Source organism: Coloeus monedula (assembly GCF_965178545.1).
Source record: "Coloeus monedula genome assembly, chromosome: 2".
In the NCBI taxonomy this organism is placed as follows: Eukaryota; Metazoa; Chordata; class Aves; order Passeriformes; family Corvidae; genus Coloeus; species Coloeus monedula.
Window position 1 is genome coordinate 97,890,752 of NC_138782.1, and position 23,579 is coordinate 97,914,330.

Genomic DNA, 23,579 nt, shown 5'->3' on the forward strand with positions numbered 1-23,579 from the left:
CACTCTGTTAGTAACCTTCCTGGGTGCTGAGCTGATCCTGAGCCTCTGTGAGAGGCCTTGGCCCAGCTACAGGGATGCACTTGGGATGGCAGAGTCCCAGCCATGCCTGGCACAGCAGGATTTATGATTTGCCCCTCCCTTGAGTCTTTCTGTTGACTAGTTTAGGAATATGAAAAATCCCTGGTGTTGACTTTGTGACTTTATGGCTTACTTTCATTTGTCCCTTCATGTGTGGTTATGATATTTACTGGTAACCAAAAAAATTGGAAACTATAACTCTTATAATACTTTGCAGCTATTTCTTTAACTTAAGCATCCCATTTTGAATAGTGACTAAAATATAAGCATAGTGCCTGTAACAACTAGTATATTTTTTTAAAATTTACATGCTGTAGTATTAAGCAACATGAGTTATAAAATTTTTCTTTCTTTCTCAATGCTGCAGGTGCACACATTCAGTTTCTGAATTTCTCTACTGAAGCAAATCATGATTTCCTTGAAATTCAGAATGGGCCTCACCACACCAGTTCTATGATCGGCCAGTTTAGTGGAACGGAACTCCCATCACCCTTGCTAAGTACTACTCATGAAACACTTGTCCATTTTTATAGTGATCACTCAGAAAACAGGCAAGGATTTAAGTTGACATACCAAGGTAAGTACAAACTAGCACAATGATCTTTATGGTTAGAAAGGAAAAATAAAATTTTAATTGTTTTTTATTATTATTTTAGAAGATATATTTGGCATATACTATATACCATTTTAAAATCTGTGGATTGTTCAATAAATAGGTTGGAATTTTTAAAATTGAAATTGTGTTGAATTGGAATCTTTGTTCTATTGCTGTAAAAGCCTGAAAATAAGGTGATGTTATTTGCCAAGTCACATAGCTGATAACCCTTCCCATCCCATTAAGTTGTACTGTTACCGAACCTTACTACTAATATTCACTGCCTTGTTTTCCCATTTATATAATCTTTTTATGTTTATTACAATGGTAGAAGTTATTTTAAATATGCAGATGAGAAGTTTAGTAATTTGTATGTTATGTATTTGCAGTCTAGACTTCTGTGAAAATTACCCAGAAATGAAAAAATGCCAGATAACACATTCTATATCTATTTTCAAACACATACAATCAGTATTTAAAAATGTGAACTTCTTTTGGTCTCTTACTGTTGGCTTTTTCATCATCTTCATTGTTTGTTTGTTTATTTGTTTGTTTTCCCATTGGTGACAATAAAACATCATTAGTTTGTGCATATTTTTGAACTGTTAAAATAGTCTTGCTGTCAACTGTTGAGCCCCATTGCAGGATCTGAACAGTTTAACAAAATTTAGTGGCTGGTTTAATTCTCAGATATCTGTAAGGGAATTCATGCCACCTTATTCTAGGATCTTAATTTGGGTAACTTGGTTATATGTTGTGGTTTAATACCAGTGGGCAGTTAAACACCACACAACTACTCACTCACCTCCTGCCCACTCCAGTGGGATGGGGGAAGAGGAAAGGAATACTAAAAGCAAGAAAGCTTCGGGGCCAAGACAAAAAACATTGTTTAATAAGTGAAGGATAAGGTGAAGAAGAGAGAGAGAAAACAAAAGTGATTTAAAGGCAGCTACTCACCACCTCCCACAGGCATATTGATGCACAGCCAAATATGGCTAATGTCCCTAGTCCCCCTCTTTTCCCTTTTGTTCCTGAGCACAACTTCATGTGGTATGGAAGATCTCTTGTTAGTTCAGGTCATCTGCCTGGTTGTGTCCTGACCCAACCTATTGTACAATCCCAATTTATTTACTGGGAGAGCACAGTGGGAGATAGAGATGACCTCGATGTTGTTCAGCAAAAGCCAGAACACTAGTGTGTTATCAGTATTATTTTGGCCACAAACCTAAGACACAGCACCATATGAGCTGCTATGAAGACAGCGAACTCTATAATTTCCAGGCCCAGTGCAGCACTTATTTGCATACACACATATGTATACATTTAGAGTTAGATCATATCTATGGAGTCAATGGACAGAGAGGAAGACTCTCAACACCTGAATTAGGCTAATAAAGCATGCCCACAGAGAAGTCATGACTCTGTTGTCTGTAGAATTTTGTTCTATCACATAGTCTCATAAGTATGGAATATCTTCACATCATACCTACCTACTATTAGTTTTCCTCTGAGCAGTCAAAAATGATTGTGATTGGCAAGTTACAGAAATGACAAAGAAGTAAAATACAAAGTCATGTGATATATTTTCGATATATTCTCCAGTACTCTTTTTTCTGGTTCTAATTAGAGTGTTTTTCCTTGCTATAACAGGGTCTTCCTGACTAACAGCATTTTCTGTGCTGAAACTAGTAGTTAAATCTTACGTTGTTTGTAGACTGTATAGCATGTTCTTCTAGAGGCAGTGTTGTAGCTTACTCAACAAGTGCATGGTTTTATTGCTCTTTTCTTCTATTCTTCCCTTTCTTACTTTGTCCAGTAGGACTAATTGGTCTGCTCAGAAATAAATGGGAATGTGATGAAGAGGGCATGATACAATAGGAACTTCTGGTTTTTGGTTCATTCTAACCATCTCTTGTTAAAATCAGTTACTTTTTTGATAAGTTGCATGCTTTCTACTTCTCCCACTTGCAACTTGTCAGCTGTCAACAAACATACAATCACGACTACCTCAATGAAAGTGTAAAATTTGATCCTATTATGTAAATGTAGGAAAAGCAATTAACTTAAAACCAGAACAATGTATTATGAAATATTACATTTTTTCATTACATGAGCCTTATAATAAAATATCTTTTAAGTGATGAAGATTGTGTTAGTAGTATTCTCAAAATAAAAGAAAATGTCAAAAAAGTATTGTTCATGGAATTTCAGAAACCTGTAGTAGTATTTTCCAAGTACTTATAGAAAAAAACCCAGAAAAAATATTAAGTTCTCAACAATAGTAATAATTTGATAGGACATGTCATAGCTAAGTTACTAGTCTAATAGTTATAATAGTAGAATAGAAAAACCAGAACCAAGAAAGAGATACAGTTAATTTAACTGATATTTGAGTCACTCTAATTTCAAATAAAAAATATAACTAGTATTTATCTCGTTTCACAAAAAGTGTAGTTATGGGTGTATTTGCATTACCAAATGCATAGACATTCATCCAGTTTTATGCTTCCCATGAGTGAGAAGCAAAGCAATTTCTTCTGTAAAGATGACTCATTCAGTTCATTTTAATGTATTACTCTTTACCTATAAAGAGACAGTATGGTAGTGTATGTATTTACGTGTGTGTGTGCGTGTGTATACATATATATATATGTATGTTAAAAAATTTATGTGTTTAAAACATTAAAAAAAATCCCATAACATATTCCACTTCAAAAAAAATGAAGTGCTGGAAAAAATGAATTATTCTCAAAGGTACTTATGATTTATTGATTTATTGATTTTTGTTTTCTAATGTAGAAAGTTGTAACACTGTCGTGTTCAATTTTTAAGTGATTAGGATCTACCAGCTAAGCTCACTCTATTGAATTTATTATTGACTTATGTTCTGTTTTCTACTTCCTTTTCTTCATTTTACAGATATGGGACTTTTCTTCTTTAAAAATTAATTGTCTTGCATGTGTTTATTTTTCTTTACAAAGCCGAAACTCTCTCTGTTGCCTCTGAGACCGTAGATTGCGCTAGCCATTTCTACTGTGAAGATCTAGCAATTCTCTGATCACCATATATTATAGCTTCATTCAGCCAAAATAACTTGCTCAACATCATTTAGAACATATAGAAAATCGTACACTCAATTAGATATCCATAATCTACAAACTTCAGAAAGTATTATGTTTCAGTTTATTCCTTGTTCTTCTCTTGTACTCTGAAAGAAAATGCTGGTGGTTTACAATTGAGCAATTTTATTGTCTGCTTTATTTTTTATCATACAAGATATATGTTGGTTTTGATAGCTGACTTTTCTTTTCTTGTTCCACATCTGTTGCCCTTGATATTTAGTTATCTTTTCTTATGGGCGGTCTCTGGACTTTCCTACTCTTTTTAGTATTATATTACTCAGTAACTCTCTCTTCCTCTTAGACTATCTACAGTTGCTGAAACTCGATGTAAAAAATAATTCTTCGCTACTCAATGTTTCTCTTTTCCTTCTCCATTCTTCCCTATTGGAAGTGTTGTTTTCTTCAGTAAATCAAATGCCATAGAAGCCTTAGCCTGATTTGTTGTTGATGGAACTGAGCATTGTTTTGTTTTCTGGCTGAAACGCTACTGAATATACCTTTGTTATGCAGTTTTGAAACCATGGGCTGATTTCAGTTAAATTTCACAGTTCTGAAATAAAGCCCTTATTGAAAAGAAAGATGCAGCATTACTCCATAAATACCAATTCTGTTTGACTTGCTGGCTACCCTATCAGAATATTCTTTGTCATAACTCAATTTAGTATGCAGTGTCTTCCATAACTGCTAATCATGGGATATAAATGTGGGAGGGAAACAAAATATGAGAGCTTGGTATGGGCGTCACATTCAAAATCTTCTTATGGGCAAAAGGAATCATGTCATATATGGAAAGCAAAGAATTTATTTTTAGTCCAATTGATGCTCACACAGTTAATTTGTCCACTTTTGTCATTTCTAGAAATGAATTTGCAAAGCAAAGCAGTTGGAGCTAAGTTCCTGACATCTTTACACATTTAAGCAGATGGTTTTTTTCAGACTGCTTCTAATTGATCTCATTTTAGGATGTCCTAATGTACTGTGATTGGGGAAGAAAAGTTTTATAAGTAAAAAACATTGCTTTTCTAATAGTGAAATTAATTTAATTTACTCTTAAAAAAAAAAGAAGAACAGGCAAAAGGAATCCATAGTTACAGTAACATTTGCCAAATCCATACTAGTTGTCTTAGTGAATGTGTTGCATATTAGGAGTGCCCACAAACTTACATAGCTTAAGTCAAATCCCTTTTAATATAAATTTAAATACAACAGATCAGGTTAAAGATTAAATTTGTGGTTTTTAATGTATGGTACTAAACACAGTTCAGTTCAAGGACTGATTTTTTAAAGTGAAAATAATTGCCTTTTCTGCTAACCAGAATAGGTAAGGACACTAAGGTAGCAGACTTTTTTTGCCAGGTAAATACCTTTTTTGTAGATATCAATCTAAAATAAAGGGAGATGAGTGATGGCTGTGCTTATTCAATCAAGCTTGCATGCTATAAAAAAAATGAAGTTTTCTAGAGATCTTAGCATCTTATGAAGGATAAATTTTTGATAACCCCTCATCTCAAGGGAAAGCAAAGAATATGAATTTTGTAGAGTGAATTATGAAATTAATAATGCTTTTTCTCAATTTTTCTACTGATTTTCTGAAGGCAGTAAATGGTTATGAGATTGAATCTTAATATAGCTTGGGATTGTACTCTGAACACATTATTTTTAGGAAGAAAAGTGCATGCGCACTGAGAACTGTGAAATATTTTCTACCCATACTTGTAGGGAGCTAGTGCTGGGCCTTAAGCTTGTGAATTCTCACAGCACGGGATTTGAATAATCACTTAGTGTGTATTTCTCAATGCATTAAAAAGCTTTGTCTCCTTAGCAGAACCCTAGGGAAATTACAGCTCTCAGTACTATTGCTGATCAGATCTTTTTTGGTTTTTTGATATTTTCATGTTCTCCTTCCCTTCAGCTTTGCAATTGCAATACATAGGGAATGGTGGGTATTTCATTATGTTAAAGATGGATTACTGAATTTCTGTGTGTTGTGGAACCTTTTGTTTCACTTGTAGCAAGAAGGAAGTTCATAGTGATCGCATGTTGAACTACTGGAAGAAGTTAGAAAAAATTTTATAATATATTATTTTTATTTTTTTGCAAAATAATGAAAGGACTTTAAAGTGCCTAATTTTTTAAAGAGCAACATTTAAGTTTATTTACATTCTTTCTACTGTTGAAATAACTATTGTACTGTTTAATTAAAAAGCAGAAGCATTGAGAAAGACTTACTTGTAATGAGTGTTGTGGTTTTGCCACCAATGTAGAACAGCAAAGAGAGGAAACAACCACAAATACTTAGAAGAACATTTCTATGTCTCATTTGACTGATGATCTTGAGTTTCTGAGACCCTCATATCTGTCAAATCTTGATATCTGGGATCTAAACAGCCTCTGTACACTATGTCTGAGAAGAACAGTCACGGAAGTTTGATTGGCAAGCCAAGTTATTCTAGGTGAGAAGAAATAAATAGCTTTTATAGCCTTTGAGAGATTCATAACAAAATTTAGTACACAGAAGAACACAGTTAGTCTAATGGTTCATAAGACGTATTTGTGGGTTGTAATTCCTGTCCATATTAATGTTACCTCAGTTTTCAATATTTCTAGAACATCTTTTTTTTCCACGTGTCTTTCCCTTTAAGACTAGAGCTTCTTTAAGGGAAGCAGAATAAATGTTTGATTTGTATTATTTTTACTGTGGGAATCCTAGTTCCTATTTTTGGAACTGTAAGAGTATTTTCAGTGTGCTCTGAATTTCAATGTAGGATAAAGCTGAATATGAAGTAATAATCTTATTCTCATACATTTGAGAGTTTGAGCAATATGTACCAGAAAATACAAAGAAAAAAGTTCTAATTGCCTTCACTTTCTTCCACAAACACTCATGCACATACAAAACATGATTTAACATGTTAAATCTAATGGTCTTTATCTGGAAAAAAGATGATTATGATGGTACTTTTGAGTAATAGGAATTGTGGAATGAAAAGGGGATTGTTGAAAAATTACTGCATTTTAAAATGGTATCAGATGATGTCCTAAATGAGGAATGCTAAAGGAAACAAAGTACAATCTTTTGAGGGCCTTGTAGCAAATTATTTTCTAACTCATTAAGTGATGTTTCGTGATTCTAGTCCTGAGTCATTGCATCTGTAAAGATTATGTTCTTTGGTGCCTGCAGCAATAAACTGCGGTTCCAGATTGCCAGTCCTATCCTGGGCTGCAGCAAATTGAATCCTGGGCTTCCATAAAAAGAGGGATGGCCAGCAGATCAAGGGAGGTGATTCTCTCCCTCTGCTTTGCTCTCTTGAGATCCCACCCGGAGTGCTGCATTCAACTCTGGTGCTTCAAGCACAAGAGAGGCATGGCCCTGTTAAAGTGGGTCCAGAGGAAGACTACAAAATAAGCATCAGGCTGGAGCACCTCTTCTGTGAAGAAAGGCTGAGAGAGTTGGGGTTCAGCCTGGAAATGAGAAGATTCAGGGAATCCTTACAGTGGCCTTTCAGTATTTAAGAGGGTCTTTTATGAAAGAGGAGGAGAGGAGACATTTTACCAAGGCCTTTATTGAGAAGGGTCAGCAGCAGACAGTAGATTTAGATTGGGCATAAGGAACGTAAGATGAGGCTGGTGAGACACTGAAACAAGAAAAGCTGTGAATGCCCCATCCCTGGAGGTCTTCAAAGTCAGGCTAGATGGCACTTTTAAAAATGTGATCTACTGAAGTATGTCCTTGCCAATGGCAGGGAAGTTGGAACTAGATCAACTTTAAAGGACCCTTCCAACAAAACCCATGGTAGGCTAGTCTAGTCTAAGAAGTGGAGTTTTTTACTGAGTCTCTAGTTATACACACCATGATACTGGAGGAATGTACAATAGGCCTAAATGGAAGTTTTAAGTGAGCTATTTGTGAGCTCTCCTAGCATTTGAGTGATTGCATGCTCAATTCTCTGCTAATACCATTTTTCTGTAAAGCAGTTATTTCCATGTTTAAGTGTTACAGAAGTATGTGGCACTTGAAAAGCAGTAAGTCACCCTAGTCTTTATGTAAGATAGAAAATACATTTGAACAATCACAACAAGATAGCAGACAATCAATTACATTTCCTTTGTGACTTACAATCTTTTTTTATCAGCGGAAAATATACTGCACAAAGAAATGACAAATGTTTATATAATTTTAAATTTCAAGTATTTGACTGCTGCCAGCATTGGAATGAAATCTTTTTCTCAGATTTCCTTTACATTTTATTTCAGGCTCTCACTAGAGTTTTTGTGTGCAGTGAAATGGAATCTCAGTTTGTAAAGCTCAGAACCAAACAAATCTTTGGGCATGACACTCATAAAAAGAGCTTTCTATTGCAAGGTGTGACATCAGAATTTCTTGGCAGTATTTGTTAGTCATGAGTACTGAGTAATGAATTGCTCTGTTAAATCACGTGTTATTGCATATATCAACAAGACAAAGAAGAATATAATTCAAATTTATACTAAAACTATAAAACATGTTTCTTGAGTGGCCTGTAAATCATGATATAATAGTCACATGGATCACCTGACCAATAATTTATGAGTCATCTATAGGATTCATACCAGAAAACACAAGTAGAGTATCTCAAAGTTTTATACCTTATTTTTTAAAATAACAAATAACAAAACAAACAATTGTACTCTGCTCACATGCAAGTGCTTTCACCCCTAACTGACTGAATTTCAAATTTATGGTGGTCTGCTTTAGGTACAGGAACCTGTACCTAAAGGAACTGAAACAAGTTCCAGAACAAACCCCAAAATTTCTGTATGTGTTTTGTTTGCCTTATTTACAACAGGCAAAAAGCACAGGCATTTCTGAATAAACAGTGACTAGAACTTTCAAAGGTAGGTTTTGGTTTTTCATTTATAATCCAAATGACTGTAAGGGGTGCTGTCTACAAATCTATGGGACCTGATGGGATTCTTCATCCAAGAATTCCCAAAGGGCTGGCTGATGTCATTGCAAAATATCTCTCAATGATTTTTGAGCAGTCTTGGGAATCTGGAGAGGTCCCAGCTGACTGGAAGCTGGTGAACATTGTCCCAGTTTTCAAGAAGGGCAAGAAGGAGGACCCCAGAAACTACAGGTCTGTCACTCTCACTTCAGTGCCTGGTAGAATTATGGAGAAGGTTATCCTGGAAGGTATCAAAAAGCACCAGAAAGACAACGCAGTCATTGGTCACAGCCAGCACGGCTTCATGAGAGGAAAGTCCTGCTTATCAAACCTGGTTTCATTTTATGACAAGGTAACTCACCTAGTGGATCAAGGGAAGCTGGTTTATGAAATCTATTTGGATTTCAGCAAAGCTTTTGATACTGTCTCTCACAGGATCCTTCTGGACAAAATGTCCAGCACACAGCTGGATAAACACATCATGTCATGGGTGAGCAACTGACTCATGGGTCAGGTACAAAGGGTGACAGTGGCTGGGGTGGCATCAGACTGGTGACCTGTCACTAGTGGAATGCCACAGGGCTCCATCTTAGGGCCTGTGCTCTTCTACATCTTTGTGAATGACCTGGAGGCAGGACTGGAAGGGATACTGAGCAAGTTTGCAGATAAAAAAAATCTGGGAGGAGTTGTTGGCTCCCTCCAGGGCAGGAAGGCCCTGCAGAGAGACCTCAGAAAATTAGAGGATTGGGCAATCACCAACCATATGAAGTTCAACAAAGCAAAGTGCTGGATTCTGCACCTGGGATGGGTCAACCCCAGATGTACGGACAGACTGGGGAATGAGATGCTGGAAAGCAGTGCCATGGAAAGGGACCTGAGGGTCCTGGTCAATGGCAAGTTGAATATGAGTGACCCTGGCAGCCAGGAGGGCCAGCCGTGTCCTGGGAGGCATCAGGCACAGCATCACCAGCCAGGCAAGGGAGGGGATTGTCCTGCTCTGCTCTGCTCTGCTCTGGGTGGCCTCACCTCGAGTTCTGAGGGCAGTTTTGGTCACTGCAATATTAGACAGATATTAAACTATTAGAGGGAGTCCAAAGGAGGACAACAAAGATGGTGAAGAGCCTTTAGGGGAAGTGGTATGAGGAGCTTCTGAGGCCCCTTGGTCTATTCAGCCTGGAGAAGAGGAGACAGAGGGAGACCCCATTGCAGTCTACAATTTCTTCACCACCTGCTGGCTGATGCCAGAACCACCTCCCTGAACCCAGATCAGCCACCCCTCCGGGTAACTACTCCCAGTTTATGTACCAGGCACAATGTTCTATGGTGTGGAACACCTTTTGGTCAGTTCAGGTCACCTGTCCCAGCTATGCTCCCTCCCATTTTGTTTATCAATTTTTTGCATACCACCTCACTGGCAGAGCGTGAGACAAATTTAAAAAACTGAGAAGAAATAAACTATTCCCTGACAGAAACCAGGACAATAGCCACCTCTTATTCCATATAGTTTTTGTCAAGCCAAATTTCAACACTCCCCAATATCCATCACCTTCCCTGTTTATCTCTTTTGATACATATACATAGTCATCACTTCCTTAGTCTATGGAACACGTCTCTCAAATCTCTCAGTATTTCCTCTCTCACCTGAGTTGTTTCTGTATTACCTTTTTATGTAGATCTATGAGAGAGGATTTTTTTTTCTGAAATTGATTTTTAGCACTAGCTGCAAAAATTCTGCAACTTCATTAAGTACTTTCAAAACATAATCTATGAATACTATCTCATAACAAGTTAACCAATAGGGAAGGATGGTTGTCATGTGTATTCATATCCTCAAAAGCTTCTACAATCAAAGTTTAAAAATTCCAGTACTTACTGTCATTGTTCCAAAACACTGTTGTTGTAACTGTTGGGCAATGTAGTGCTGCACCTTTAAAAAAAAAATCTGTGAGATCCCCTGACCTTCTGGAATAATTTTCTTTTCTATTTTTAAATGATTTGCTAAATAGATTTTTTAATATAGTTTAATATTTCAGTCTTAATAAGTTCTGTACTCTTAAATAATATTTCTAATACTCTATTTTGCATAAAGATTTTGATAATAATGATATTATCTGTATTAGTACTACACAAATGATAGTAGGAGTAATAATAAAATTAAAAATTAATGAGCTATTACTAGATTTAGTACAAAATTTAATGAACCACAATTTAGGGAAAATAAACCTTTTTGTATTTCCTTTCAGTAGCAATTAATTTTTTTCCTTGGTTTTGAATTTCTTTTCTTAATTTTTTGTTATTTGAGAGAAGCGGGATCTGACTTTTTAGAGAATTTCGGAGTATTTCTAGTACCTCTAAATGTTTTCCGATTTTTTAGTGTTACAAACACTGAATTCTGGATTCACTGAAGGAATTAGGGAAGAGAAGAAGGCTGTCTCAAATAAATCTTCTCTTTATTGCATAGGATGACTGTAATTAGCAATGACTAAAAAACTTACTGACAGTAGCTGTACTTCAGTGAAGCATTTAAGTACAAACTTCACTTTAAGTAAGCATTTAAGCATATCTGAGGTATATGTTTAGCTTAATCTTGCTGAAATGGCTTGTTTAAATAATCTATTTCAGAATAATAGATATTCACTTATAGGATGAATATGTTCATATTGTAAAGATTAACTTCAAAAAAAAAAAACAAAATAGTTTGTTCAAGAATATGTTCATCATATTTTCTTGCAGCATTTTTAGAGCTTGGACTTAACAACACATGTGAATATAGAGCACACTGGTGTTACTATTCTTGTTTGAACTTTCTTCTGACAGTAGTATTCCTTAACTGAAAATTGAATGTTCAGGGAGAGCAGGGCACTCATCTCTTTAACGCTTATTTCTTAAATGACAATTACTTAATATCTTATCTATGTGAAGTTGTTTGCAAATGATTCTGCATAACATTTTTATAAAGCGGTCTTTTTTTTGCTTCATATGGAACTGCTTACATTATCTTTATATCTTAGTAAATAATGAAAACGCCTTCTGAATTTTCATCACACTGACTTTTATGAATTAAATGTGTTTCATTGGATAATATTTTGATGTCTTTGGTAACACAGAACCCAACATGAAATATGAGGAATCATTAAAGCAATTTTTTGCATGGTGATATATCTAAAAGTACCTTTTCCCTTCATAGATATTTGTGTATTTTTTTTTAGATCTTTATGGTGCTCTGTTGTGTTAAAGTAATTCATTAATTCTTTTCATTTTTTTTTGTTCAGGTGATTTTTTGGGCATAGTTCAATATATATTAAAAATCCAATGGATTGTGAAAATCTTATCTTTTATAAAATTTTAAGTAATGGATGACTTTGTTGTACATTACCAAAATATTTTTTTATGGTCCCAGTGGATGATTTATTTCTTGTTACATGTTAATCAATGAATCACTGGATCTTGGCATTCCAGTGTTTACCTATTATTGAATGTATTACAGATTTTATATTAATGTGTGCTTCCTGTGTTGAGAGCTGATGAGGCAATAAAAAGTACTTCTGTTCTCTTACAGCTTACGAGTTACAGAACTGCCCCGATCCTCCTCCTTTTTTGAATGGATATATAGTCAACTCAGATTACAGTGTGGGACAGTCAGTATCATTTGAATGCTATCCTGGATATGTTTTGAGGGGGCAGCCTGTTCTCACCTGTCAACATGGAATCAACAGAAATTGGAACTATCATTTCCCCAGATGTGAAGGTAACTTTCTGGTAGTACCTTTGCTTCAGAACTCACAGTACTTTCTGATTTTTGTTTACTTGTTTGTGTGCATGTACATAATGCAGCTGTTGCTGAAGAACGGCGCCTTTCTCGTAATCTGTAGTGTAAGCAGATAAAGGCAGAATGTTATCTGCTTTAATAAATCATAAATGTTTTATGAATCATGTTCCTTGGCAGTGATTTATTGTTCCTATTAATATCTGTAAGTTGTATTGATTATGCCAATTCATGATACTACCAGAAATTATCTTAAACTCAGTGTGAAGGACTATTTCAAGAAGATACTTTTATTCAAAAGCATTTAGGTTATGGAGACAACTTTATCAATGTTTTGGAAAAAAATACAAAGTTATTAGTGCTAAAAGTTCAATATAAACAAATACATAATATTTTTCTTCATGTTAAAAATATTGTAAAGTTTTAAAATATCCGTGAAAATTACATAAAAGTGTAAAGTGTTAATACTCAGTGTTTTTAGAATTTGTTAGAAACCTAGCCAAATTTCAACACCTCTTATTTTTATAAAGATCATCCACCTCTTCCTTTCTTCCTAATCCTAAATTAAGCTTTTTTGGGACAGATGCCTTAGCCTGATTTTTATTACTTTCAGAGCAATTTTGTGGTGATGTACCTGTGGTGACTTATTGTCCCCCTTTTCTCACTAATAAAGCCTTGAAGGAAATTTTTCAGCTAAAGAAAGAGTATCTTTAAAAATCCTTATAATGGTTTAGGAATTTATTTTAATAATTTTAAAATACTAATTATATCTGTGTATTTTACAACTAAGACATTTCAATGGAAAAACATAATTTTCAATAAAGTTAGCAGCAATCTATCTATGATACATCTAGCAGACATAGCAAACACAAAATGGCACTTCTAATTGTTTTAAGTATATATGGTCTATATAATATAAATATATACATTATATATATAGTATATGGTATACTATATATAGTTATACATATATACAAAATGTATACTATGTATATATGTACTATATAGTGTATATATATTATATATATATATATATCTGCATCTACACTCTATGGACATTTACATATAGGATAAGTAGGAGCATGAGTAAAAGTTGATAAAAGAAATTTTAAGTATCCCAGATGTTTCTACGATATGTCACATTATTATATATGTTTTAAAAATACAGCAATTTATCAGCTTGGATTTTTTTGGTTGGTTGGGTTAGGTTTTTTTGGTTTTTTTTTTTTGTTTAGGAATAGGGCTATCTTGCACAGTTTTATGAACACTAAAAAAATAACTCTATATCTCTCTTTCAATCATGTATTGTTTCTGATTAGCACCAGTATTCATTAAAACTGTGGGAAAAATTTGAATATGATCATATGAATATGAATAAAGATTCTCTTCTGATGAAAACATAATTAAAGTTAAATGGATTAAAGTAATAAACTGGTATACTTCATAATACTGGTTTCAGTTCACAGAGGTCTTAAAACAAAGGAAAGCACAATAACTATTCTGTGTCTGGTACCTTTAAAAATATCATATGATCTTGTTGGATTATTTCCCATGACAATTAAATCATATAGAAAACAAAAAAAATCACATATATTCAGTTGTATTTTCTTACCCTAAAAGAGATCAAATATATTTCATTCTACATGTGAGAATAGCACTGGGTTTCCTCTGGTTTGACCATGATTAAAAACAGGTTTGGTATTGGGAGAGTATGTTTTCATGTGATCTAACACAAAATCAAGATATCTTTGGAATTGTAAAAGCACCTTAGAATAATCCATAATATTCTTGAGTAGTGATATAGATGGAGCACCAAAGGGCATATCAGCATTCTATCATTTCTTATTCCTTTTTACTCCCCAGAGAAACATGTTTCCTAAAATACATGAAGGTGTATATTAGGAGAAGTTCAGATTTTTTTATATAAGTCAGCATTTTCTGTTTTCTTAGATGAAACAAGAGTAAATATGTCTGAAATGACATGCAGGAAGTGAAATAATTAGTTTTTAATGACATGAAGACAAAGTCATTCTTACTTTTCCCTGTCCCCTCATCCAGATTGTTTTAATTCAGTGGTTTTATCTTCATTTTCTAACTCAGAGAAGGCATTCCTCTGTTGCTGACATTTCTGTAATTCACAATGTACATTTGGCCTGATTCCTGTGCATGTGAATCCTATCTTCCAAGCCTACCCACAGTCATCTACATCTCCTCCACACAGCTGAGGCCTGAATGCATGCAACTCTATTGTGTGTGCAGTTGTGTACATATATAGCTACCATTTCTGAACAAACAGCAGGTTGCTTTGTGTTTTGACTGAGCATGAAGAGTTTTCTGTCTCACTTAGCACACTACTTGCTTTGTGGAAAATTAGTCTGTGTGCATGAAAACTCTACCTAGTACTGCTGAAATTATTATCAAGACATATAAATGTTTGGGTTTTTTCTATAGGGAAAACAAATTGTTACTCTGATTGTTGTAATTTGAGAATGGGTCTGAGAGAGAAATCAGCAAAAGACATGAATATTTTTTCTAGCTGTGACCAGTACTCTTAGAAATTTGAATCAAAAACTTTCTATAGAAGATTGTACATACTTCTAAAGGCTGAGAATCCATATATGGGAGAAAATTATATTAATTTCTGCTCAAGTAATCATAGTAGAATCTTGTCATATAGTTATGCTCTAAGACCTTACTCCTGTGCAGTAAAGTTGTCGTAATGATTTATCATAGATGTCTTGGTATAACGCATGTAATTGTCAGTAAATGACTAACTAGGTTTGTGGATCTTTGGATGGAGTTTTAAAACCGTTTACTGTCTTTCCATGCACAGTGACGTATCTGCAATTAGGTATGAATGGGCATGAGAACACATAGTATGGAATTCATTCATTTATAAATCAACATGTGGTCTACTGTTAGAATTTGCAAGTTTAGAAGACTTGATTATACACTTACCCATTTCAAAAATCTATTTCTTCATGCCTGTCAGTCAAAGTGTAACATAACAACATCATTAATTTAGAGTGATTTGTTTATTCAAACTGAAGCTGTTTTTATCTTGAGTGAAATGTAACCTGTTATTTCTGTTTAATTTTATGTTTTCTGTGATTTTCACATATCTTTGGAGAAAGCCTAGTAACAGCTGGGTGTATTACCTATTCTACTAGAGTTTTGTTACCCGTGACACTTTTTTTCTGACACAGTTTATAGATCTTTCATGGCTAACAATCATATAAGAGGGATTAGACTGTCTTTACTGAGATACAATCAATCTGCATTCCTTCTTGAGTATTAGAGAATAATGAAGGGAAAATAAAAACATGAATGCAATCATTAACACAATTAATAAACCTGTCAAAAATATAGTAAACTCAAAATAAATTTAAATATAAATATACTTCAATATACAAAATATAATTCAATCAAAAAAATCCTTTATGTTAATTAGAAAGTAATATTAGTCTCAGGAATTGTATTTCCATGTAGTAACCATAATTGTCAAGGCAGTCTTAGTTGTAAACATGGAATACTGGAGAGATAACAGAGTAGATTTCTGAGACCAGACAATGTGACCATGGCATGAATGTAGGGGCTTAGGAAACAGTAAAAATTGGGCTTAAGTCACATTTTCATCATAACTCCTAGAGCTGATAGACAGTGTCAGATGCCCTTGGCCTCTACATGCAACCAGGAATCAGACAGATAGAACCAACCCTTCATTTTCCTTAACTGGTTTCCTTTGTTGGCCACTAAAGGTTCGTGGTTCAGGAGCAGGTGCTATTCTGTTCCCAGAATCACAGAATCACAAACTGGGTCAGGTTGGAAGGCATCACAGTGGGTCCTCTTGCCCAACCTCCTGCTCAAGCAGAATCATCCTATAGCACATTGCACAGGACTGTGTCCAGACAGAAAACATGCTAAATGCATCATACAAGTTAGTACTGATATGGATGAAGAAAGTGAAGCAGTTAAAGCCTCCTTAGCCTGTCCTTCAAATCCAGTGATTATTAAAATAACTTCTCCAAAAAAGGCTACTCATCAACTAGACAGGTGACCTTCTACCACAACGGTATAGCAGCTTTAAACCATACAGAAAATTACATCCTTCCACAATTTCTCAGTCCTTCCTTTTTCCCTTTTCCTTTCCTGTTTTCTCCTTTTTCCTTCTATCAATTTTTTCTCTTTTTCTTGTCCATCACTTGTTAAGTTGAAAAAGAAATGAAGAGGTCTGAAGAAGAGTCACAGGAACCCTGAAAATAATAACATAAGCTTAATAGTAAGAGTTAATGAGAAGTGTTCTAGAGCAAGACTGAGTGCCCATAAATGAGATTAAAGTCTCACTGTAATGAGTGAGACTCATTAATTTGCACTAATGGCTGTATGTCTACTTGGATACATGCTTTCATCCATATTCAGTCACTTTTAAACTGAGACTGAAAAGAGCACATTACCACATATTTGCTACCCTTGAATAAAGTCGGCCTTTTCATATCTTTGATTTGGCTACAGACTTCATTCAGCAAGTGTGCACAAATTTGTATCTGTATCTCCATTTTACTTGTCATAAGGATAATTAGCATACAATCTGCAAATGGATCACCATTAAAAATTACTCAAAATGTCAGAAATAAAGCATAATGGTTTTGGACTAGTGAAAGAACAATCAGCCTATTTTTTTTCAGAATTGTATTCCAGTTCAGTTCGAGTTCAGTTGGATGGAAACAAGCAAGACCTGTTTGTTTATTTGGTCTTTAATCTTGAATAGCAGCAAAAGGTGCCCCTTTTTAAATGGTGTGCAGACTAAGTTTCAAGAATTACACCCCAAGAAAAAAATATTCCCAGTAGATTTTGATGGATTTTAAGAAATGAAACCTAAAGGACATCAGCATAAATTATTCTTAGAAATGTCAATATTTCTTTGAGAAGCAACCAACCAAGGAAAAGGCTGTCTTTAACACTTAGGTTGCCTTGTCTTGTGGAGCTTTAAGAATTTGGTAGCATTTTGATATTCCATTTGTAACATGAAAAACTTTTCTACTACTAATGTTATTCATTTGTTTTCTTTTCAGCTCCTTGCGGCTATAATGTAACTGCTCAGAATGGTACAGTTTATTCTCCAGGATTTCCAGATGAATACCCAAATTCCAAGGACTGTACTTGGTTAATTATTGTACCTCCAGGCCATGGGATTTATATCAACTTTACCTTACTTCAGACTGAACCTGTGAATGACTACATTGCAGTTTGGTATGCAGTTTTTTGAAGTAATAGTGATTTTTTTCTGATTGATTTATCAAGTCTCACTGTCCCAAGCTACAGATTTTCTTAGTAGTGGTCTTTAGGTTGTTATACATGCTGAAGAGCAGCATAAAACAGCTTCTAAGATTATCTGAAAAAAAAAAAAAAATCACTGTCTGAACTCTTAAAGACTACTGTTCCAAAAGTATTTAGAAGCTCAAATTCAGTTATCAATCAGATCTTGTTTGATGTCTCTCTTTTCTAAGTGGATGCCATGTAAGGTCAAAGTGATGTAATAACCTACACTATGTTGAATTACATGTTCCCATGAATATACAGGCAATATATGTTAGTTTTTGCAAAACTTTCTGACATCTTTAGACATTAACTAATTTAGGCATTAAGTAAGATTTTCTTAAATTTTCTAAATATTTCAATATGCCTGATAGACATATTTTTTATACTTTCTAACCCAGAATTTCAGGCCTTGTATCTCCATGTCTTTAAGTTTCATATTGTAGGGTCCTCTTCTCTGAATCTGTGTTTCTTTCCACCTGAACCCATTCAACTTGTGACCTCAGCTGAAGGAAGAGGACTTAGAGCTGTCTAAATTATTGTATAGGAATTTACTGCACTCAAGAGCAGGCTTAGATAATGCCAAAGGTGTTGGACATGTCATCTCTGCCTAACCCTGGTCCTTAAACCACATACTGTGCAAAGTGACTTCTCATACATGCTACAGATAGTTCAGGAAACGTTTGCACAGAATATACGATGTAACTTATTCCTGTGTGAGTCAGCTGCTCTGATCTCCCAGCTAGTCCACTATTCCTATAGCTAGTGGTGAGGTTTTTTCAGACAGGTATTTTATGGAAATGCAGAACTGTTTCTGAACAGCCATTTGGTTGCCTCTGGTATTTGCATTACCTGTAAACACGAGTGTGAAATACATGATAGATTGTCTTCTCTGGCATGTTATATATATATATAATGCTTGACCTTGCGTTTTTAATGATACAACTGAGATGAATAAATATTCCTCTGAAAGACAGTGAAAAGTCAAAAGCTAACAGCTTTCAGAGACATTCTAGATTATCTCAAGCCTTCTAAAATAACATATCACAAAGGCTTTTTCATTTCGTTTAGATTTGTTACATGTAATACACAAAATAACCAGAAATAGGTGCTGTAGAGCTCAAAAAATACTTCAGTGATAAAAGCAGGGAGTTTTGTTTATTTATTCGTTCATTGTTCATTCATTTATTGTTCAGGCCTAAATGTTCTATATTATGATACTGGAAATGAATGAAGCCTCATGTTACTGGAGTATATTTATTTTTGGGTATCCTATCCTACTGCTGAGAAACACAAAACACAAACATTTTTTCTGGTTTTATCCCCTCTCTTTTTTTTTTCCTTAGAATCCTTTGGGACTGATTTTAATCTTTGGAACTGATTTAAAAGGCAGAGTAACTTGCAATTTCCACGACTCTGTTTTAACCATGAGTTGAAGACTTGTAGCACCTGGGTCAAAATGCTAGAAATACGATAGCATTACAAGTCTTCTAGTTCTTGGTTTTTTCTTCATCTGATGTGTACATGAAAATTTTTGGCAGAAATACACGTTGAAAATTTCCTGCCACTACTAGATTTCTTGCCCATGTATATATAAGAACTTTTGCAAAGTAGCCTGGTCTCTAAAAAAATGTAATTGTTTGAAGTTAGAAAGAGTACTTTGTTGCTAGAAATAAAAAGAGAAGAAACTCATTTTAAATCATTAGGGAAAATATTTTTTCCAAAAATTTAAACTGCTCTCCAGAGAAAGAGACTGTTAATTTGAATGTTAAGAACGTTAGTTTTTCAGCTGACTTTTTTATGTTTCACATTCCAGGGATGGTCCTGACCATAATTCACCTCAGCTAGGAGTTTTCAGTGGGAACACAGCTCTGGAAACAGCTTACAGTTCTACCAATCAAGTCCTCCTCAAATTTCACAGTGACTTTTCAACAGGAGGATTCTTCGTCCTCAATTTTCATGGTCAGTTTTCTTTATATAATTAATATCTAGTTACCACAATCATTTAGTGAATTTTAAAAATAGTTCTTAAATTTGTGGTTTACTGATTTACCAGGACTCATAGATTTGCTGCTTTTTTTTTTTTTTTTTTCCTAATAACAGTACTTATGAGTTTTTTTAAATTACATATTAAAAAAATCCTAAGAATGTTAATTTGGGGCTTTTAATAAACTGTTCATCTTTAATGTTAACCATGGCCATCTAATATTGACCTTTTACTCTTTTAATTACTTTGACCTATTTATTCAGTAAGATTTAACTTTCTTTACCAAAATTATTCTCCAGCTGACCATGCTTAGGGCTCATGGCCAGAAAAGTTTCTGGGATGCTATGGCAGGGTTGAGCAATAGCATAAAGACTGATATGCAGCAAAATATTTTGTTCATAGTTACATTCAGGGCTAAAGGTGGTGCAAATTAGGTGTCTAACTCAGAAGTGAAAAGCTGAACCATAACTCTAGTTCTATTTCTGACTAAGTCACCCAAAAAATATATATTGAATGGAAGATTATTAGCCTTCTGGACTGTAAATTAAAAATATACAATTAATAATTCACAAAGACTGACGTAAATGTCACAGAAAGAGAGTACCTGAAGATACATGTTTGCATGGGGAAGTCTATATGAAATTGTTACTCAGAATCTGAAATGCTCTCCTTGTCTGTACTTTTCTCCTAAAAAGAGGTCATGATGCATGGTCACCCACTGCCCTTAACCTGAGAAGCAAAAACTAAAGTGGATAGGACTATCAAGTTGCCCAGAGAATTTCATTCTGACAGTAAATTAGTTCCATGAAGGGGAGAGTTTTTCTTTAGTATATGCACACAATCTTTATTTTTCTTTTGAATTTTTTAATCCAGAAGTGGCTTCTTCAACTGTTGTAGGCATTCTACTCCATTTTAGAAGCAACCATTTCAGTGGTCGCCTTCTTTATGAGATCACTCACAATTTATTGAAACAGATTTGAAAAGCAGACAAGACTTTGTTTAAAGAGTCATAGAATCATAGAATGTTTTAAATTTAAAGTTTCCTTAAAGATCATCTTGTTCCAATCACCCTGCCATGGACAGGAACATCTTCCACTAGACCAGGTTTCTCCAAACTTTATCCAACCTAGACTTGTATAATTCCTGGGATCCACAACTTCTCTCAGCAACCTGTTCCAGTACCTCACCATGCTCATGTCATGTAATGACATTTAACTTGGAAAATTTAACTGAGAGACCATGAGGTTCAGTGCAGCTCTGGAAATTTGGGAGGTGTGAATATGAAATGAATTTTTTGTAAAATGCGTCTTAACACACCAGTATTTAATTTTTTTCACTTAAATTTGCAGCTTATCAGCTCAGGAAGTGCCAGCCTCCACCCACAGTTCCACATGCAGATTTGTTCACAGAAGATGATGACTTTGAAATAGGTAAAAAGATAATATTTCTTTCTCTGTCTTCTGTTTCCCTTGAATTCTAGTTAAACTAAGCTATTTCATCTTCCACCTGATATTTTGATGTACTTCTGTTTGAAGGATTTTTTGAGGCTTAACTTTTTTTCAATACTTTTTTCAGGAGATTTTGTGAAGTACAGGTGCCATCCTGGTTTCACCCTTGTTGGACAAGATATATTAACCTGCAAACTGAATGCACAGTTGCAGTTTGAAGGATCTTCTCCATCCTGTGAAGGTAAATATATACTTGCATGGTGTGTATATCATTAATATGCATCCTACATAAAGCATCAAAATTTTAGGCACTGTCTTCTTGTTGGTGTTTAAAAGAAAATTTTCCATTTACTTCTTTAATATCTAAGAAATGCACATGTTTTTATATATTGGGCCCTAAGAATTTTAGACAGAAATTTTATTCTTTAGAACCAATGAGAAGTGGTTTTAACTATTTGTCTCCACCATTACTGAAACAATGATTTTTAAAATAATTTTTTAAAATATTTTATATTGCTTCATAGCAAACCAAAGATTTGTTTTTACTTTTGAAGAATACTAAAAATATGAGTTTAAATTAATATTTCAAAATAAAATAAGAAATCGTTCTCTGTGCTTGAAAAATACGGTGATGTTTTATAACAAAGTCACAAGAAAAAGCTGTTCTAAAATAATCTTTCACCTATTCATATTGTGTTCATAATTACAGCATTTCCAACAAGGAACTAAAAAAATTAATATGAATGATGCTTAGATATGCATTTATATATAATTTCCTCATCTTCATGGAAAAGAAGTTTATCTTGGAAATTTGTATTCAGTCTTCCAAGTTTCATTTTCCAAAATATGTTTTTTGGGGTTTTTTCTCTTTATTTTATTTCATTTTCTTAAATAGTGGATGACAAAAATATTTTGAAATGTGGAAAAATTGATCAAGAAAGCATCTGTAGAATTTTTGTTCTAAAGTACCTCAAAATTTTGGGGGAAAAAGTTACTGATAAGATGCTATCATTAAAATTTAAGGAAATCAAAAAGTGAACAGAAGTTCTCATATTCAGTATTTTCTATTATCCAGGTTTAGTTTTGATCTATAATATGTAATTGAGGATGGGGCATCTTCTATATCATGAGGTAAAAATATCCATATGCACAAGAGGTAGTGCTGGAAGCACAACAACAATTGTGACACTTTAATAATAGTTGTATGTGTATCTTCCTTTCTGTTACCCTGGTTCTCTATTTCCATTATTTAAAAATTAATAAAAGATTCATTTTATTAGTTTATTAGTATTAGTTTATTGTATTAGTTTATTGATGCTGTGTTACAATCCTGTTTAAACCCAGAAAAGCAAAGAAAGCTAAGTCTTTGAGCATAAACCGGAAAGAACTTAGAAGGTTCAAAATATTCCTAGAAACGAGATTAAAACCAAATGAGATTAAATATTGTTGCCAAAAAATGGATGTATTTTATTTAATAGTAGAGAGGCAAAGAGAAGGGAAGAGAAAAGAGAGAAAGAAAGAAAGAAGGAAAGAAAGAAAGAAATAGAAGTGTGCATGGGAGGTGGGGGAACAGGGATAGGTGACAGGGGTTAGGTGGAAGCAGATCACCCATCCGAGGGTCCCAATGACGTCTTGTTGCTCCCCTCCATCTGGTCTGCAGGTGGTGAGGGTCCCCTGTCACTGCCGTGGCCACGCTGCCACACGCTACCACACGCCAGAGAGTGCAGAATCCTGTGGATTAATATACCCTGTGGGCCAGGTGGGAACACCCACTTGTCTCTCTTGCAGGGGCTGGCTTGACACTGTCCCTTGCAACACTCAGGGTCTGTTGCATCATCTCTGGTGCAGGGTCTGGGGACCCCTGTGATGGGCCATGTCACCCCTTCTGCTGTGGATAAGCTTCCCCCACAGTGAGGACCCCTCAGCTGGGCTCCTCTGCACAGTGGAGGATGGGCGGTCACTGCACCTCTGACCAGAGGCATTTCCAACACACACCCAAAGCCTCTCCCCTTCCCCTTTGGTGGAGGGTCTGTGTGAGCCTGGCAGCTGATAGCCCTGGGGCTGTGGTCCTCATCTTGGAGGTGTTAAGCCTGTGCTTTGTGAATGTCCCCAGCCTTGAGTTGTTACTTTATCTTATCTTCATCAGCGAGCAGTGTCAGGCCTCAGTTAGGGCCCCATTCAGTGTGTGTTGGTCTTCTCTGCAGCTTTTGTAATACAGTTTTAGAAGTCCTTTAAGAAAATGTTTGTCATAAAATATAATATTTCAGTCTCTGACATGCTGTAATATATTTTATGCATTTATAAGTAATTTATCTTCATGAACACCCATACTTGAGATAAAG

At 34.8% G+C, this 23,579-nt stretch overlaps 1 protein-coding gene across 1 annotated transcript in view; it reads left to right on the forward strand.

Annotated features, from left to right (window-relative positions):
* CSMD1 (CUB and Sushi multiple domains 1) overlaps positions 1 to 23,579 on the forward strand; it is a gene marked incomplete at both ends in the record, with an annotated part of 1,098,128 nt that overhangs the window by 976,244 nt on the left and 98,305 nt on the right. Inside the window, 6 exons of the mRNA XM_082276664.1 lie at positions 446 to 655; positions 12,280 to 12,468; positions 17,559 to 17,736; positions 19,619 to 19,764; positions 21,139 to 21,219; positions 21,365 to 21,478. Of these exons, the coding sequence (XP_082132790.1) occupies positions 446 to 655; positions 12,280 to 12,468; positions 17,559 to 17,736; positions 19,619 to 19,764; positions 21,139 to 21,219; positions 21,365 to 21,478 (918 nt within the window). The remainder of the gene's footprint in view (positions 1 to 445; positions 656 to 12,279; positions 12,469 to 17,558; positions 17,737 to 19,618; positions 19,765 to 21,138; positions 21,220 to 21,364; positions 21,479 to 23,579) is intronic.